At 40.2% G+C, this 17,989-nt stretch overlaps 3 protein-coding genes across 3 annotated transcripts in view; all 3 read right to left on the reverse strand.

The window, feature by feature from the left end:
- Window positions 1-1,145: 1,145 nt before the first annotated feature.
- On the reverse strand, window positions 1,146-4,248 carry pdcd5 (programmed cell death 5). The gene is made up of 6 exons (XM_061068114.1): window positions 4,066-4,248; window positions 2,478-2,518; window positions 2,159-2,220; window positions 1,985-2,076; window positions 1,812-1,883; window positions 1,146-1,727 (listed from the first exon to the last, which is right to left on the reverse strand). The coding sequence occupies exons 1-6, from the start codon at window positions 4,129-4,131 to the stop codon at window positions 1,680-1,682; spliced, it is 381 nt and encodes a 126-aa protein (XP_060924097.1). The 5' UTR covers window positions 4,132-4,248; the 3' UTR covers window positions 1,146-1,679.
- A 1,900-nt stretch (window positions 4,249-6,148) lies between these two features.
- uraha (urate (5-hydroxyiso-) hydrolase a) lies at window positions 6,149-8,348 on the reverse strand. Its single transcript, XM_061068430.1, has 5 exons — window positions 8,228-8,348; window positions 7,863-7,921; window positions 6,819-6,958; window positions 6,598-6,733; window positions 6,149-6,486 (listed from the first exon to the last, which is right to left on the reverse strand). Exons 2-5 carry the CDS (start codon window positions 7,914-7,916, stop codon window positions 6,397-6,399), a joined length of 420 nt encoding a protein of 139 aa, XP_060924413.1. The 5' UTR covers window positions 7,917-7,921; window positions 8,228-8,348; the 3' UTR covers window positions 6,149-6,396.
- Window positions 8,349-10,503: 2,155 nt separating this feature from the next.
- LOC132998139 (C-type lectin domain family 18 member A-like) overlaps window positions 10,504-17,989 on the reverse strand; it is a 71,978-nt gene continuing 64,492 nt past the window's right edge. The window contains exons 14-17 of the mRNA XM_061067639.1: window positions 14,723-14,892; window positions 13,004-13,117; window positions 11,718-11,875; window positions 10,504-11,021 (exon numbers count right to left, since the gene is read on the reverse strand). Of these exons, the coding sequence (XP_060923622.1) occupies window positions 10,983-11,021; window positions 11,718-11,875; window positions 13,004-13,117; window positions 14,723-14,892 (481 nt within the window). The 3' untranslated portion in view covers window positions 10,504-10,982. The remainder of the gene's footprint in view (window positions 11,022-11,717; window positions 11,876-13,003; window positions 13,118-14,722; window positions 14,893-17,989) is intronic.

Raw genomic sequence — 17,989 nt, forward strand, 5'->3', positions numbered from 1 at the left:
CTCATTGGCTGGTGTTGAACATGTGGCTCAGGACTCCGCCAATCAGAGACGAGCCGTTTTGATGGAAGAGACGCAATAGCCAATGAGAAATCATCTGACCACGGTCGTGCGAAAATGGGGCAAGGACAGAGACCTTCCCCCCCAACACACAGACTGTCTGCTGTCAACTATTACACATGTACAATTCTAATATTATAATTCTAATGTGTGTTGTAAAGGAAATATAACAGTTGAATAATAAATATACATAATAAAAATGTTTATTTCCCCTTTGATTGATCATGATTGAATATCTACACAATGTAACCTAAATTTTCTCTAGACACTAAATGCATATTAGCCTGATTCCTCTCTTTGATCATGCTGTGTTTCCTGTAGAAACTGAATGTATATTGGCTTTATTGCTCTCGACTAGGCATTGTTGTATTCATGTGATCAAAGGATCTCAACCTTTGACTGTTTAAACACACCCCCTCCAGTATGGGAGGGGTTAGCCGAAGGTATAAAAGTAATGAGCTGTTTTCTATCTGGGCGCATATTACAAACTAAACCCTGTGGTATGCACCATGCTCGAGCATTAAAGGTGACGATACTGTAAGAGTTTTTGAGACTCGTTTCTTCGTTGGAAGTGGGATTATATACACATGTGAAGTTAAGCTGAAATACTCACGTATTTATACTCTGTACTACTCATATCATACATTCAATATTTTGCAACTATACTTACACAAAATGTAAATAGCATGGATATCTCATTAAATAGACATTAAACTACTAAAATGACTACAATTTGCACCTTGACCAATTTAATTTATATGTGGCTGATATGGGTACCAACTGTAAGCAAACTAGCTTGAGACCATACAACAGTTAAAAAAGTACTTCCTTTGGTTATTGCAGTGTGATGTATTAATTGTGGGAACAAAAGTTTGCATATCAACTCTAGTGGCTCTGGACTTGACACAAAGTATCTGACACATAACAAATTAAGTCAGTTTTCAGCTTTGTGGTTTCTACATAGAATTCTTGATTCTGAACTGAAAACATTGTCCAACCCAGTGAAACAGAATTTGTGTTAAAACCCAAATGTTAACTTCTTAAGTGGCTAAAAACTAAAAATAGTTCCCTTAGAAATAATCAAAACGTGAATTTAAGGCTTCTTTTATTTGTATGTAAACCTTCAAGATACATGATTGCAAAAGAAAATATCCAAGTGCAACATCCAGGGGTGACAGGAAACTGGCCCTGAATACAACATTTTTTTTGTATTAAATGAACACTCTAGATAAAATGCGTCAGCAGAGTTTTGCATTTTGTCTAACATTATACAGAAAATCAAGAACAGACATCGACCATGGAGAAATAAAAGAGTAACTAACACGAAGAACAAGAGGAGTCACACAGTGCTGTGAGTTGTCAGGGGTACAACATGTGCAGTGCAAATTTGTGTCAATTTGACAGAAAAAGGGTCACAAAAGACCACCTTATTTGACACTGTGTGTATTCTACCCCCCACCACTGATGCCACAATGTCAACCTCATGCCTTGGTGTGTTTTCCAGAGACCCACAGCATCCCAGGATTTAGCTAACTGGAATACGCTGGTTAGAGATGCTATCCGAGTCCAAGTAAAGCATTTCTTCTCCCGATATCTTGGCTCGTTCCAGGGCTCCAATTGAGTTAGAAATCATCGTCATCATCTGAGTCCATCACCCGCTGTCTGTTGAACTGGCAGAAGATGTAAAATAAATGTCAGCTGCACTAGAGAGAAATAAATGCACCAAACATATATAACATTTCAGAGGCACTTACTTTGACAGTGGTTTTTTTCTCTGTTTGCTGGCTGACCTTTTCGAGGATTTCAATCAAGCCTGACTCAGAAATCTGACAAGAGAGAATCTGGTCATTGCACTGCTGCCACGTGAGAGAATATAAGCAAACAGCCACGAACACAGCACTTCATGCTTCAAAAGACATGCTCTTACCTTTCCTCCCAACTTCCCATAGCGAGCCATCTGAATGAGATAATTTTCAACTGCCTTGGCTTTCTCTGGCTTCACCAAAGCAAGATTGCTTACTGTAGAAAAAGAGTAAACATGATTAATTTCCAAAAGGAACAATTTCAACAGGCTAAAATATGAATTTGAGAGCAGACTTACATCTGGCACGGGCAAACTGGTCAAGAACTTGGGCCAATATAGAGTTCCTCATATCACCCTCTCTGTAAATATAAAGTAATTATATTCCCACATTAGCATCTATAAATACTGTTTGGATACAAGACAAAGTAAGAAATAAAACAAAGAAATACATCCGGTAGAGAATCAGTTTAGTTCCACGGGTTTAAATTCTCATTGTTTTTTAAATAAAAGTAGATATTCAATTTAAAGGTAATAAAAAAGTTTCCAGATCTGCAGAGAAGTCAATATAGAGTATATACATAAATTAGAATCGCTATAAGTATTGAACACATCTCACCTTTGTTTGGCCTCCTCTCCTTGCTGATTATTTGAAGCATCCTGGAAGAAAATGCAAGACAGCAACATGAAAAATACAGTGGGCTAGAGGGAGATACACTAATGATATGTACAATATACTTCATGTATGAAGGCAATAAGGCATTAACTATGTATGTGGGACACTATAACTTCTCAGTGCTCACTGGAGAACAGACTATGTAATGGTGCCAGTTTCTAACTCTAAACGAGGTCTGTGAATCATTTTTTTTCACTATGAATTATACTGCAGATTACTTTTTTTGAGCAACTGAATTTGTTTTCTCTAAAAACTAGCAGAAAATTGAGAAAAACGCCGGCTATTATTTTCATCAGATGGCGGCTCGACTGCACGCCTTGTTTTGTCTGTCAATCACTTCCCAACCCTCAGTTTAGTATCGTGTGCGACAAAGAAAAAAGCCAAATCCTCACACTTGGAAAGCTGGAACAAGCAAAAGTTTTTTCAGTCTTCGCTTTAAAAAATCAATAAATCACCATCTATTTTAATAGACACTTACTAAAAAATAATTATCGAAGCAGTTTATTATTTATTATAAACTATATTTAACAATGAATCGTTGCAGTCGTTGACATTTAAGCACTGAAAGTTTACTGTGACACTAAGGTTCAATAATCTCACAACAAACTTTGTGTTTAATGACAGCACTGATTGAAATCTGCTTGAAGTTAGTGCTGGGCGAAAAAATAATATCAAGATAAAAGACTCATATTGGTCGATATTGATAATTATCACAATAAATCCGTCATTATTATTTCTTTTAAATTCGAAGACTGATTTTAGCTACTGAGTGATGGTAAGAAAAATTCAACTCTATTTCTTTGTTTTACAAAAAAATAACCTGATGAAGATCAGTTTTGTGTTATACCTCCTCACAGTGTTTACACAATACATAAGGATTATGTCAACATATATATTTGATTTTGATTTCACTGCTATTAATGCAAAGTACATTCCCATATTTATTGACAGTGCTTTATGGCCCAGCCCTTCATGATATTACATTATAAATGATGAAGTATATGTATAATACTGTCTTACAACATAGTAGTTAGTATATTTCCCTGTATTATTTTATAAGTTTCTAATGAAATAAACACAATTAACATAAGAAACTGTCCAGACTTCTGGGTTAGCAGAACAATAGCAGAACTAAAGATAATCTCGTTAATAAATGAAATTTCCACCAGAGCCATGTCAGCCAGGTTATGATATATCATGGATAAAACAGTGTGACTGGTTTGTTACTGGTTTAGCTCCACTGAGGCTTCACGTTGTCAGATCGCTGGATCACAATAGATTCCCAGCTAGCAGGGAGCGAGGCTGCTGGTTACTGTGGTTTCTGTTCACCACAGCTGGTTTTAAACGGTTCACACACATTCACATCGGCTTTAATAACTCCTCATGTGCGGTGTGTTCCCTGTGTGAGAGCTTTGTGTTAGTGAGGTGACTGATTTAGCTCCACTAGCTAGCAGCAGCAGCAGCATGAACCCAGAAACCCCTTATATGGGCGGCTGCTAGCACGCTCCCCGGCTGGTGTAGATTGCCTCACCCCGTGTTTCGCCTGTAGTTCCGACATCCGCTGCCGCCGGATCGCCTCTAACTCTTCGTCCGCCATGGTTTCACAAAAGGGAAAATGGAGCCAAAGGTCCGAGAGGATGAGAGAATGTGCTGAGCTACAGAAATCAAACTATTCTCCCATCAGAGCCAAGGCCCTACCCAGCCGCAGGAAGTGAAGTCGATGAGGATGAGACTGATCCATGCGACAGGCAGGGGGAGCAATCGAACACAGAGTTGTTCACCAGCAGTAGAGGTGGTGGAAAAAAGATTTTCCTTGTTTTGGTTTTATTCATGAGGACGAATGTTCATCCAAATTAAATTCTTTACGTTAAATTAAATTCATTTCCTGCTATCGATTGTTTTTATATTGTATTTTTTATTTCATTGTATGTTTATTATTGAACACAAAATACATGCAACACACTCATAGAGAGCACAGACGTGTAAACTAAGACAACATTTTTAAGAATATGAAAGCAAGAGAACCACACACACACACACACACACACACACACACACACACACACACACACACACACACACACGTTTGTACTTAACATATGTGCAGTGTTGGGGAGTAACGGAATACATGTAACGGCGTTACGTATTTAGAATACAAATTATGAGTAACTGTATTCCGTTACAGTTACAAATTAAATAGATGGTATTCAGAATACAGTTACATTGTTGAAATCAGTGGATTACATGACGGTACTTCTCTGTTTCACGAGTTTAATCACTGTCTCGTAAATCCACCGGAGGCAAAGCCCCCAGGAAGCAGCTGGAGACCAGGGCTGCCGTATGAGCGCCCGGGACCCCGGCGGCGTGAAGAAGCCTCACCGCGACCGGCTCGGGACCGAGGCTCTGAGAGAGTTCCGTCGCTACCAGAAATCTACGGAGCTGCTGATCCGCAAGCTGCCCTTCCTGCGCCTGATGAGAGAAGACCGACCTGCGCTCCCAGAGCTCTGCTGTCATGGCTCTGCAGGAGGCCAGCGAGGCACGCCGGGTTCACACCGGACGCTGAAGCGACGCTAAAATAATATCACCCGTTGACCCAGTAGTATAAAAGCATATAGTCACTTCTTGCTCCAACATTAAATGCAACAGCGTCCCAATTTAATGTCATCCATCTTCAAGAACTTCTCCGCTGTTTGCTCCATTCAATGTCGGGTGTGGAGGGTAAATTACGTATTCTCCGCCCCCCCCCCCTCTCTTTTTATCTTTATGATTGCTTGTGTGTCTGTATGGAGGGGCAGAGGGGGGCATTTAATAATGTGATCGGTCAAATTGGTAAATTTAAAACTCCAGGACAACAGAAGGGGAATACAAACTATGGGATGCATGCTTATAAATCATATAAAATATGTCATCAATATCGTTTAAAATCATTTTTCAGTGTGTTTCCTGGAGCGATACGCTCGCGTCAAGCTCAAACTAAAATAGACTCGACGCCGAAACGATCGTAGCACGGCGCGAGGCAGCCTTGGCACAGGGGGGGGTCCTTCAGCCTCTGGTGGGACCGGCACAGAGGTGGGAGTGGATGGGAGCCGGACATCCAGCGGCCCGCAGCATCGGTGGAGAGAGAGTTTAAACTGCTGCTGCTCCCCTGACTATAAAAACGCCGCAATCATACACTTAAAAAATGCAATACAAACCGGAAGTATTCCAAGTATTCAGAATACGTTACTCAGATAAGTTAATGTAATGGAATACGTTACAGATTACATTTTTGTGCATGTATTCTGTATTCTGTAACGGAATACGTTTTCAAAGTATCCTTCCCAACACTGCATATGTGACCTGAGGGCTACGTTTATTTTAATGTGGGACATATAATAAAGGTGATGTTAAAATCACTTGACTGTGGTGTAGTCGTGCTCTTATAATGGATGTAGTTTGATCATAGTTTTTTTTTTACCTCTGAATACAACTAAAATGCATCATCGCTCCTGAACAGATAATTATGAATTTGTGTGTATGTATAAAATTAATATTCTTGTGACATCTTTACTTGCCACTTTTGCCACTTTACAAACACAGAAAGAGCAAGAATCACTACCATTTTTTACAAAATAAAAACTGAAACACTTTATTCGGTGGGTCAATAAAAATAGAGTATGTCATCCTGACTGTCAAATCAATTTTAAACATTATGATAGAGCCTAAGGACAGATAATATCAGAAACATATTGAATATGACATCATTATTCAAATGCATTCATAATTTAAATGGAGGATTGTGTTTCTTCCTTGTGTGACATTGTTACTTCCTGTGTGTGCCTGATAGATGGAGGCAATCTCAGGACTTCATCCCATCTGAACTCTAGCTCCCTCTGTAGGTACTGTAAGAGAAACGACTCAGCAGCAAGGGGACGTGGTACTTCAGTCCAGGGTCATTTATAGTGAAGACAATCTGCAACAAACAACCATCATGATCACACTGATTGGAAAGACTGTTATCATCTTCACACTATGGGTTAAATGAGGATACACATACGATGTCAACACAAAAATGTTTCCTCACCTCAACATAAGGGTAAAAACTGGTGTCGCCAATACTCGCCCAGTATTGAGCGGTGTCAAAACGCAGCCTGTACACACCAGGGGTGAACAGTTCTTTTGTGATGAGCCCTGGGCAACGTCCATCGTCATTAGTGGTCCTGTTGAGACATGAGATTTAAGATATGTGATGACGTTTGCAAGAGTAATGTTTGAGACTCTGAAATGAGAAAAAAAGGTTGTTACCCAGTGGTTATCAGTGTCCAGTCATTGGTGGAGGGGACTAGTCGAGAGAGGCTGAGGGCCATGTTCGAAGCAGGGATGCCCAAGCCTGTATTCAGCACGTGAGTGGTGAGCGGACTTGGTGAGCCTGCCATTGCTGTGCTCTGCAGACCAAGGGAGTAAGACTTTAATGGATGTGTTTACATTTCAAATAGTTCTCACATATTCTTGACGAGTTACACAATTACATTCAGACAGGCCAAGTTTTCTCAAATAAACACTGAATTCATGTAAGTTTCAATTATCTTGGCCAGGTTCTTCCAAATTGACCACATATAGTCTGAATTTACACTGGACATCCTTTTTAAACATGACAATTACTTAGAACTAAGAGTTGATTGTGATTCTGTGTCATTCATCAGAGAAAACCATCAGATTACAACAGACAATATGACAATACTTCTTTCAAATTCTGATTTGTGGTTTTATGTGTCATCAATTAATCTTATATATAGAAAACAAGGATGTGAACATGAACATTTATTACACAATATCCTCAGGATGATTGAACAACAGGACATTAGAGGTCAGGGTGTCATAGTAAGTAAATCAGATTATATTTGTATGGCTCCTTTCACAGACACAACATCATGGTGCTTAATGTCAGTGAAGATGCACTATTAAAAATAATCAAGGTAAAAATTGTAAACAATTTTTAAAACAGCAGTGTTAGAACAATTGAAATGGACCTTTATGGGAGAAACGTTTCCCAACATGACTTAAAAACCACAATACCAGGTAGTTGTTAATCGTATCTGACTGTAAAATGTTAATGTAATTTTAATAACTAGCCTGGATATAATATTACGTAAGTTTTGTCTGGGAATTTGATGAGTCATTTGACCCAAATGTCTCCCCAGCCACAGAGTTCTTGTAGTTGCCGTATAATACTGTAATCAGTGCAATATAACACTTTCAATTTAAAATGCTGTGTAGCTTAACCTTCATCATGCTAAGTCAAAAATCTTCATTTTGATAGAGTTAGTTTAGTTAGAGTTTTGTGCTTACCTTATTTTCAGGCAAAATATGAGCCTTCAGTTTCTGCAGCCTCGACACACTCATGTGTGCTGAAGAATATAATGAGTGAATGAAACTGGGTCAGCAGTTTTAACTGAGGAATGCAATGTTACGGTTTATTTAACAGCATCAGACTTCAGTAGCATAACTTGTGGCCTGTTCAGTAGACATGTGCTTATCTCTTTGTCAACAGAAGACCAGTTTTGCAAGAGTCCCTTTAGTCAAACTCTGCCTCCAGCACTTTGAACTCAGTGGAAATTAATGATCACAGTCGACTGCATTGAGACGGGGGCTCATTTAAAGCGGCACAATTGTAGTAAATTGTAGTTAAAGAAACAGTCTTTTTATTTTCTTACCTCGAAGCTATCTGCTTGAATTTCCTCAGTGACAGGACATGTGCTCTGTCTCCTCCCCCCACACACCCTCAACTTCACATTCCAATGGAATTCACATCCAAGCGTTTAGTTCAATCTTCTCAAATTTAAAGTTGCAGTGTTTAGAATGTAGTGACATGAAGTGGTGAAGTTGCATGTTGCAGTTGAACACGCCTCACCTCACCCTCCTCTTCAGAACCTGAAAGAGAACCTGCGGTAACCTTCAGTTTTCATAGAAACTCAAAGGGTGTTGAGTTGGTCCAGTTTGGGCTACTACAACAAACATGGCAGCCTTCATAGAGAGCCCCCCCCCCGATGTAAATATGAAGTATTTCCCTGCAATTCCCTGTATCATGTTTTGTAATGGTGACTGTGAACTACTCATCTTGTTTTTCTGATTCTCATGTACCAAACTGTGGTACTTAGCACAGAGTTTGTACCTACACACATCAACCACAAGATGGCTTTGGGGTAAATGTTATGATTCAATATCTAATTTGCCTTCACCTGTGAAATGAACTGAACTCAAGTTACAACAAACTTTGTTGTAGATAACTAAATTAATCTCAATAATTAATAAGAACTGGTTAAAACTCTATTTCCTCATGTGATTGAATCAAAATAAAAAAACATTGTACCTCATGACTCCATCAGAAGTAAAAAATATATAATGGAAATATTATAAATGGCACTGAAGCTCACATTTCTCTGCACCACACATTGTGTATTCCTTAAATTATTAAACAGTCTTCCTATTAGGTAACACTTCAAAAGCTTTATTTTATGTGCTACTGCTTCTTTCAACTCAACAATAACATATAAACATCTTTACAACTATTTCCTTTCTGTGTGGCCGTAGTATCTTAGCTGTAAAAATCAGTCTCAGATATGTAAATTGAATTTCCAGAGTGACAGCAGGTGTTGATGAGGCTGAAGGTAAAATTGTTTCATTTTTTTTCGATTTGTGAGAAATTTGCCTGATTTTGTTTCCGAGCCTCGACAGACTGAACAAATCTCACAGAACTAATTGACTCATTTCATATTTGCACCTGTTTCTGAACTGTGTGACATGCTGCTGGATTATGACACCGACTGAGTTTTGGATTTGATTTTTTTCATGGAAAACATTGTCTGGGTGGAAAATGATGCAGTGTGAGTCTGGTTCATGTTGCTGATATCGCACACAGTCTCCTGTGGGTCAGACCTTTGCTGAAACCATCTGAGCAGTAGGTTCAATAAGATATGTCACTATGTGATCAGTGGCTCTAATGATCCACTCTGTCTCAATGTAATATTTACCATTATCTTACCTCCCATGGTCTCCCCAGTTCAATTAATATACAATATATTTTCTTCATATATAATTTGCACACCTCAGATTGTTGTGTCTGTGGTAACATGAGCAATTTGATATTTCCCTGTTTTCACATAATTTCAAAATGTTTGTTTCCTCTGTTTCTGTCAGAATAAAACACATGAACTGCGTTTATAGTCAATATGAAAATACCTTTACTACTGTGACAATGAGTATTTCCACTTGGCTTATCTTAAGATCGCAAACAAAAACATGTAACACTATAAGAATTATAATAACATCATCATCGTCTTTTTAAAAAAAAAACACACGAGAAGTCCTAAAGCGAGACTAAAATCAGACAGCAGAACAGTTACAGTAAACTTTTACAATAATACACAATATTACACACTGATCTGGGCCTTTTAAGTGCCAAATACAGAGGGGAAGAGAGCTGCAACATTCCTCTCAAACATTTAAAGTAGAGAAACTACTAGTACTTCTAAACAGTATAAGGTTGTCTGTATAATATTTTCAGAGAGTAGCACTCAGATGTAGCGTACCTGAAACTTACAAGCAAAAAAACCCATCAAACTCTATTTCTCTCCTGAATGATCAGCATTTACAAGCAAGATCAAGAAGTAGTTGACTGTCAACAAAAGGCTGCCATCAAAGATCTTATCCTTTTGCTTTTACAAGTCGAAAATACCTTGAGACACACAGATGTACTTTTTCATTTACACTTCATGCACACAATATTCCAGATTGACCAAATTCATATTTTCAGTTTTTGAATTGTTTTCTGCACAATTAATTAAAATGAGTAAAATGCTTAAAGTTTCCTTAGAGACGTTGTTTTTTTCTATCTTTCTTTTCTGGTATAAACCGTTGAAGCAGCAGAAAGATTCTTGTGCCATGAATACACATTTTAATATTATTATTATTTAAAATTATTACTGTTTAGTCTCATTCTGTCTTTTTATATGAAGAAAAATTGAAAGGATAAACCGTTAAGCAGGTTACATAAGGTTTAATCAGACAGCTGTATTGTCACATTTGGATTAATACTGGAATATTGGTGTTGGTGCAGAGCCACTCACACAGAAGAGAACGTTAAATGAACCTGCTTCCAGCTCGTTTTTATAATTACTTTCTAGATAAGATCCCGCCTCATTCTCTCAGGCTAACATCAACTCCTGTCAATCACATCCACATCTGTGTGTCTGTGTGTGTATAGATCCCCCGTGTCAGCAATTTCACGTTAAAGTATAGTCACGCAAACCAAGCTGCTGCAATACAATTAAAAGTACTGTGTTATCTGATATGTACACCCAGTTGGGGAATGAAGCCTCTGGTATGAGCGTTGGCCCGGCTGTGGTCGTTCTCTTCCTCAGTGTTTGGCACTTAATCCACATCGCCTACGTTTCGTCCGAGTGTGCTCCCTCATATTTCCTCCTCTGGATCAGAGCTGTGGTTGCTCATCTGTGACAGACAAACAATGAGACACAAGAGAGAGAGACAAACAAAGAGACTTTTTATTAAAACAACAATCTCAGAATGACTAAGTAAAATTTCATTGTGCATGAATGATCTGATTTCACAGTAGTTACGCACATGGGCACATGCGTCACAAGACTGAGGCATCTAGATGTCTTTTCTGTGTAAACGACAGTGTTCTAAAAATAAAACTGAACTAATTAATAAAAGATTAAATTTGGTCTCTGGACATATTCAAGTTTTCTAATTATCTCTGCTAAGGAGGTGATGTTTGCACCCATGTCTGTGTGTGTTGGTTTGTTTGTAAGAAAGATTAAGCAAAAACTACCGGGCAGATTACCACTAGGTGGAAGGATGCAGTGTGGGTCAGGGAAGAACCAATTATATTAAGGATTTAAAAATTTGAATTTTTTTTCTTTAACATTGGGTTTTCAAAATGTTTGTTAATTTATCAGACAGCATATTTGGGGTCATATATATGAGTGTGTGCAATTTTGTGCAGATCCAAATAAAAATCGGGCAATTTAATGTCTTCATCCACAAAACTGCTGCACCATTTTTGACCTTTGTCCTGAATCTCAATGATAACAGCAGGAAATGTGTGTCATGCTGCATAAGAGCGCTGTCTCCCGCTGATACATTTTGAATCAACTCCTGAAGAATGTGCAGATGTGTATTTACCGTGTGGTGGTCATCATCAGGCTCCCTCAGGCCAGTGCTCTCCCTGTGGATCCGATGGCGGGAGCTGGGTGGAGAGAGGGAGGAGGGGGAGTGCTCCCGGCTGCTGGCGGACAGAGCATACGGGGAGCAGGCCGGACTGTCCTCTCTCAGGGGAGACCCTACCACACAGAAACCAACACATGGGAATTAGGGGAAAAGCAATGTGGTTTGGACCTTATCCTTATCTTGAAACACGCGTGTGAAGAAATATGTTCGCTGTGGCTCACAAAGTGTCTGCGCACTGATGTTGTACCAGATGACAGAAAACCAGAGTGGGAGTGACAGGTTGAAGGACAGATGAGGAGGAAGCACAGGAAGGGGGGGGGGCTGGAGCGAGAGACAGCAGGCTAGATAGTGAGAGACAGGGGAATCAAGTGGAGCCGGAGATAAATTAATATGAAGATGAGAGCTATCAATCGTACAAGGTCATTCAAAGCAGAGGGGAGAACACACACACGCGTACACACACTTACACACACCCAGCTGCTAACCTGCAGCCGCAGCTGTCACTTTGTCTTTTTAGTAAATTGTTTAGTTATAAATTCAGCACAATGTTTTGGTGATGACCTTTAGAATCAAGGTTAAATAACTGTCGTTGTTTGAAAAATAAATACAGCGTTTTTAGTGAGGTGGCGACTGAGGATGTTGTGCTTAGCAGAAGGTGGACTGCACCACAGGAGTGTTGTAAATCCTGTTTTACGATTTGTGATTATTTTAATTAAGATTGCAGTGAAAAGCAATTTCCTTACGAGGGATAACAAAGCGTTGATTCATTCCTCCTCCGAGCTGGGAGTTACTGTGCTGGGTTTGAACGTCCACATGAGGGCAGCAGCAGCTCTTACCTGCACTGAGCCGCTGTCGTTCTGATATTCGTTTTTATCCTGAAGCTTCATCCATCAGGTACTTTAACCAAACCCTTTGTTCAGCATGTTCCATCTTGACGTCCCTACTCCAGCTGATTTAGCCATTGATTCAACATTTTTTTTAAACCCTGACAGGACGGAAATTAATTGATTTGTCAGGTATAACAGGAGCGACTCTGCTGGCACAGTGTGCTCCCCAGCCAGCAGGCTCCTTGCGGCCGGGGCCCTGAATCATTCTGTGACTGGTGGAGCAAATCAAGCAGAAATCTGAAATTGGCGTACCACCGGAGTCCACCTTAAAATGTTTTTGATGCGCGAATGGATTATCCATCATCCAGTTTCAGAGTGACCCGCCTCCGCCGTCTGCCTGAATGAGCGTCTCACCTTTGTGGTCACTCCTCTGTGTGTCCATCCTTTCAAGACTGTCGAGCAGCCCATCGATCTGTGTCTTTATCAGAGTCAGCTCCTTTTTAATCACCTGCAACTCCTCCATGCCCACTGCAGGGACACAGAGACACAGAGAACGTGAGGGACACTGGGACATTACACAACCCGAGAGAAAAATATCTTCAGAGAGAACTTTGAAGGAAGAGTTCAACACATTCCAGAACATTATTACCATATCTGAACGCTTTACAGTTTAGAGCTGCCTATGGCTGACTTGAGCAGCTGATTAGCTTAGCTTGGTATAAAGACTTCAACATCTTGAGGTCAAGAAAAGATGTGAAGAAGAATTCATAAGGACATAAGAGGAAGACAGACGCCTTGGTCAGTGCTGTGCTAAAAGAGATAAGAGGCGAACAATTGAAACATCTTTCCAAAGCATTTAGAGAATTCGACCAGGCTCTTATCAAATACGTCTGGGCCGTTTCAATCAGTTAGGAGCCGTCCTGAGCAAGACAGACTTTTTCAATCTCAGGCCTGAAGTCCTCTGGTCACCCTGAGACACTGGGATGTCACCGATGTTAAGCCTTCAGAAACTGTCTCCTGGCTCCAGACGGGGGCATCAACCGTCTCATCAATTCCTCAGAGAGTCAGTGTTAGTGTCTGTTTCTAAAAAATGTCTAATATTACTGAAAAATGCAACTATTACAATACAATACACAGGAGTTTGTGGTAGTTTACATTAAAAGGTTATTTACATTCTGAATTGCTACTCAGGCTAATGAACGCAACATCAGAGAAATGAGGATGCCGCCCCCTGGGGGAAAAGAAAGAACCACTGCAGGCGTAATCTCTATTAACAGATCCTGCTTGTGAATATGCAGAACCTGTAGGCGGGGAACAAGATTTTGGGGCAGGACGTTTTCTGGTTTCCGTTTTTTTGTTTTATCAGGTTTGAGCAGGCTTTGGTTGCCCGCAGGTAAACAGTCCATGTGGAGAGAGAAAGAGGAGGAACACATTGACTCAATTGCATCGGCTATAGGCTTTTTAATTTAAAAAACATCTAAAAGAAAAAAGTATCACTGTTTGTGTTTTATATGGAGAAACATTTGACTTGAGTCATAAAAGAAACTAGTTGGAATGTAAAGAGTCTTGGTCCAGATATCATCTGTCTGCATCGCAGGCCTCAAAATACTGGCTGCTGCTCCCTGAGGCTAATTTGTAATCAGACAATAGCCGATGGGCTTGGAGATTGCTGTGGGGGGGACAGGGATGACTTGGGTAAAAATATGAAGCAAACGAAGTTGAGTTAAATTCATTTATGTAGAAGAAATAAAGCTCTGCTAATGTGCTGATCTTTATTTCCATTTGTATCCTGTTTTTATTTGTTGCTTCACCGTTGTTTTTAATAATTGATAACAAATGTGTTATGACCTAGAATCGGTGTGTGTTCGAGTACACACAGAATATTTGGCCTGTGATAACTTTGTGCTGAAGGGATGAGAAGGTACAGATCCAATGAGCCTGACTTCCTGTGTGTGATACAGTGTGTGGCTGCTTTTTATCAGAATCCTTAGCTGTAATAAAAATAAATCTAAATGCAGAGAGGCTGACCATTGCATTCAAGAGCTTCAGGGAAACAAGAATCATCTGACGCAGCCTGTCGTCATGACCTCGACTGAATACAGCTTCGAGTCTTAGTTCAGACACATTACTCACACTTGGCTGTGCTTGAACTGGTGGAGTGGGCTCTGGAGCTTTTGGAGTGAGCTCTGTCTCGACTGCGTCTGTGGCCGGAGGAGTGGGAGGAGGAGCGGGGTCGCTTGGCCACACTGGGTCCCAGGGGAAGAGGAGACAGGGATGCCGGCACACGCTGGTAGTCATACACCCTGGAAATACAAAAGTGTTACGGTGCCCAGTCCTCACACAGAGCGACAACGATACAATCAGAAAACTAAAGTAAGCATGTGACGGACAGTGGAGATTGTTCTGCAGGCCGTGGGAGCTGTCGACAGCCAGGACAAAGCTTTTAAAGCCCTCTACAGGTGGCAAGCGTTTACTCACAAGATCACCTCACTCTTCTTCCAGATCAATACACAGCATGCTACACACACTTCATCGTCCTGGCCTATAGTGTTGGGTAGTTTGAGAACATCTTCAAAAAATAATCGTTCATGTTAATTTTAGTCTATTTATTTTTTTTGTTTGTGACCTGATTCGTTTTTTAATCAGTGAATTGTGAGTGCCTGTTTATTCCCTTTATTCAGTCTTTTCCTTGAACGTTTTAAAAGGTGAGTGAACACGCAAGTCTCCTGGATACTCTGACAAAGGTTCGTGCTAATAAAATGTTCCTGAAATTATGCAAAGGGGATATACGTGACCAAAATGTGCGAGTCCGTGGCTCTTGACATTCTCCCTGAGCTTTTCCTGCAAAAAATTTCAAGAGAATTCACAGCAAGTAAGAGGATGCATGGATGACGTTTCTAACCCGTGGTGGAGGCATAACTGGAAATAAAAAAGAGGTTCCACAGGCCCTGGCGTTGATTAGAACCAACGCCAGGGCCTGATCTGCAGTTGAATTTATACGTCATGTCCTGGGTCCTGCATGCTCTACCCAGACGCAACCCCTCACCTGAATGTTATGGACATCCCCTGCTGTTATGAGCACGTGTGACTTCTCCTGCTGCGTTCATCATATGCGAAAGGCAAACACCCTAAAATGTACAGACCTAATTGTCCGACAAAATTCATGTCTGAGAACGGCTTCAGCCTCTTAGAAGTCGTGTTTTTTGCTGTGAAATATTTCACTTTGAAAATGGTTTTAAATTGATGCTTGTCTCTCCCTATATATAGATGTATTAGTGTGTGTAAAAAAGCAGCTGTTCAAGTATCTCATATATAAAGGTGGACCTTTATAATCTTCATTCATTTGTCTTTTACTTTCTACCTTTGTCTCTCTCTTGCTCTCCTGTGCTCTGCCATTGCCTCGTCCCTGTGGACAGCTCTATGTTTCTATCTGTCACTGAATGTAATTGGTTCTGTCAGGGCCAATCAATAGCTCCCCGCCATGCTAACAGCACTGGCGACAGGAGGTGTAGCACAGTCAAACGCTATAGCGGTAACAGAAATGAAACTGTGTTTGTGCCTGTGTGTGTTTTTCAATAGAAATAGAGATGATGTTGTGATTCACTGACCCACTGACCAGGTGAAACCCCAGGTACAAGGTCCAAACTGACCACTGATTGTGGGGCAAAGCTGCAGAGAGGGTAGGGCCCGGGCAAACAGAATCTACCCTTTTACCGTGGTTTCTGTGGATTTGTAGCAGCAGCAGCAACTGAGCAACAGATTGAGTGCATTTGTTAATAAAAAATAAAAAAAATGGTCAAATGAGTTACCAATCTAAGGTCAGGTCCAGAACATTATAACTCCCTGTGGTAACAGCAATCCAACCGGATACAGTCTCAATCTGGATAAATCTGGGTGAGGGACAGACTGAGCCCAGCCTGGTTTCTGCAGAGCCAGGAGAGGGAAGGACTCCTCTGCTGTATATCACAAGCCAGCAACAGGGAGGCAAGCTGTCAGCTGCAAGGACTTTGAGTTGGACAGCTATGTAGATTTACTGATTGAGCTGTTAGCCAGTCAGTCACTGGAAGCTTTTCTCTGTTGTTTTCTCCTCTGTTATATTCTGTGGAGCCGCTCTACCTGATACAGAGATTTCTGCAAACGATCTGTTCACGGATCTGTCAGCCAATAATATGGTTCGATATGAGCATTTCAATTTCAAATCAGTATTGAAGTTTATGTTTGATAATATGCACTGATAAAAAATGATATCTATAATATAAAAATGATATCACGAAAAGATGTGTATTTATATTTACATTTTATTTTACGTCAAATATTTTAATTCAGGTTCTATATATTTAGTTGTATTTTGTAATTACAATTATTAACAATAAAATTCATGGTTAAGCTGTAAAATATTAAGCTTCAATTACATTTCTTTGTAATAAGAAATTGATAACAACAGCATACACCAATTTTTTTAAATACACAAAAAATATTGGCTGATATGTTGGTATCGCAAATTCTTTCCTCCCTAATACCACAGACGGTAGATAACTGGACAAACTGGCTGCTCCCAAAAAGGGAAGCTGAATCATCTCGATCTCCACCTGGTGGCTTGTTGCAGTATAAGTCATCCTTGTTGGTGGATGGTATATAGATCAAACTAAACAATAGTGATCAAACTAGTTCTGTCATGCTATCAAAATGGTGTCATGGTTGTATCGATAGCACCTTGCTACTGCAACTCCACACCATGATCGCTACTAAGCTAACTCTGTCTCCAAATGACATCAGCGCAAGATGACAGCGTATCCAAATTCTGGATAGTGGGAGAAAGTATAGATGCGTTGTCCCTCTCTATGTTCAATCTCCCTATCAGTCGGGCTCTTATACACACACAGACACACAGGTATGGCAGTGTCACATAAGGATGAAGTGTCTTAGACCACCAGAAGTGTGTAAGATTAGAGGCTTTGAGCAGAGACCAAATACTTATGGGAGTTTAAAGTACTTTAGAGCAGTTTGCAGGGGCAGATAGACAATGTGCTTTTACACCGACTTTGAAGTGTCATCTCAGAGAATGGCGGCTCAGACAATGAGAGACTGTAGACGAGCGAGGATTACAGAAAAGTGTGTGAGTGTGTGTGAGAGAGAGTTTGTCTCTATGGATTAGACCCCACACCAAAAGCCGCTTTGTAAACTCGGACTGTTATCTGTGTGCTGAAAGACACTTTTCTCCATTGTTTGCTCAAGAGGACAGCAGACAAAAACAGTAATTTCTCTCCTCCCCACACACTGTCTCCACCTCACCCGGAGGCAAACACATGTGCATACACACACACATAAATATCCACACACAGCTGTCAGTGGTGCTAGCTAACAGAATGGGAAATAATCATGCACTGTGTTAAAAACAAA

This window comes from Limanda limanda, chromosome 3 (assembly GCF_963576545.1).
Source record: "Limanda limanda chromosome 3, fLimLim1.1, whole genome shotgun sequence".
Classification (NCBI taxonomy): Eukaryota; Metazoa; Chordata; class Actinopteri; order Pleuronectiformes; family Pleuronectidae; genus Limanda; species Limanda limanda.

What these genes read in the sequence shown, in the direction of transcription:
- uraha (XM_061068430.1), bottom strand. Translation starts at nt 7,916, where the DNA reads ATGAGTGTGTCGAGGCTGCAGAAACTGAAGGCTCATATTTTGCCTGAA. An exon ending in ATATTTTGCCTGAAAATAAG is followed by an intron (nt 6,959 to 7,862) that starts GTAAGCACAAAA and finishes CTTGGTCTGCAG; the next exon opens with AGCACAGCAATGGCAGGCTC. An exon ending in GTTTTTACCCTTATGTTGAG is followed by an intron (nt 6,487 to 6,597) that starts GTGAGGAAACAT and finishes TGTTTGTTGCAG; the next exon opens with ATTGTCTTCACTATAAATGA.
- pdcd5 (XM_061068114.1), bottom strand. Translation starts at nt 4,131, where the DNA reads ATGGCGGACGAAGAGTTAGAGGCGATCCGGCGGCAGCGGATGTCGGAA. An exon ending in CCAGTTTGCCCGTGCCAGAT is followed by an intron (nt 2,077 to 2,158) that starts GTAAGTCTGCTC and finishes CTTTTTCTACAG; the next exon opens with TAAGCAATCTTGCTTTGGTG. An exon ending in AGAAAAAAACCACTGTCAAA is followed by an intron (nt 1,728 to 1,811) that starts GTAAGTGCCTCT and finishes ATCTTCTGCCAG; the next exon opens with TTCAACAGACAGCGGGTGAT.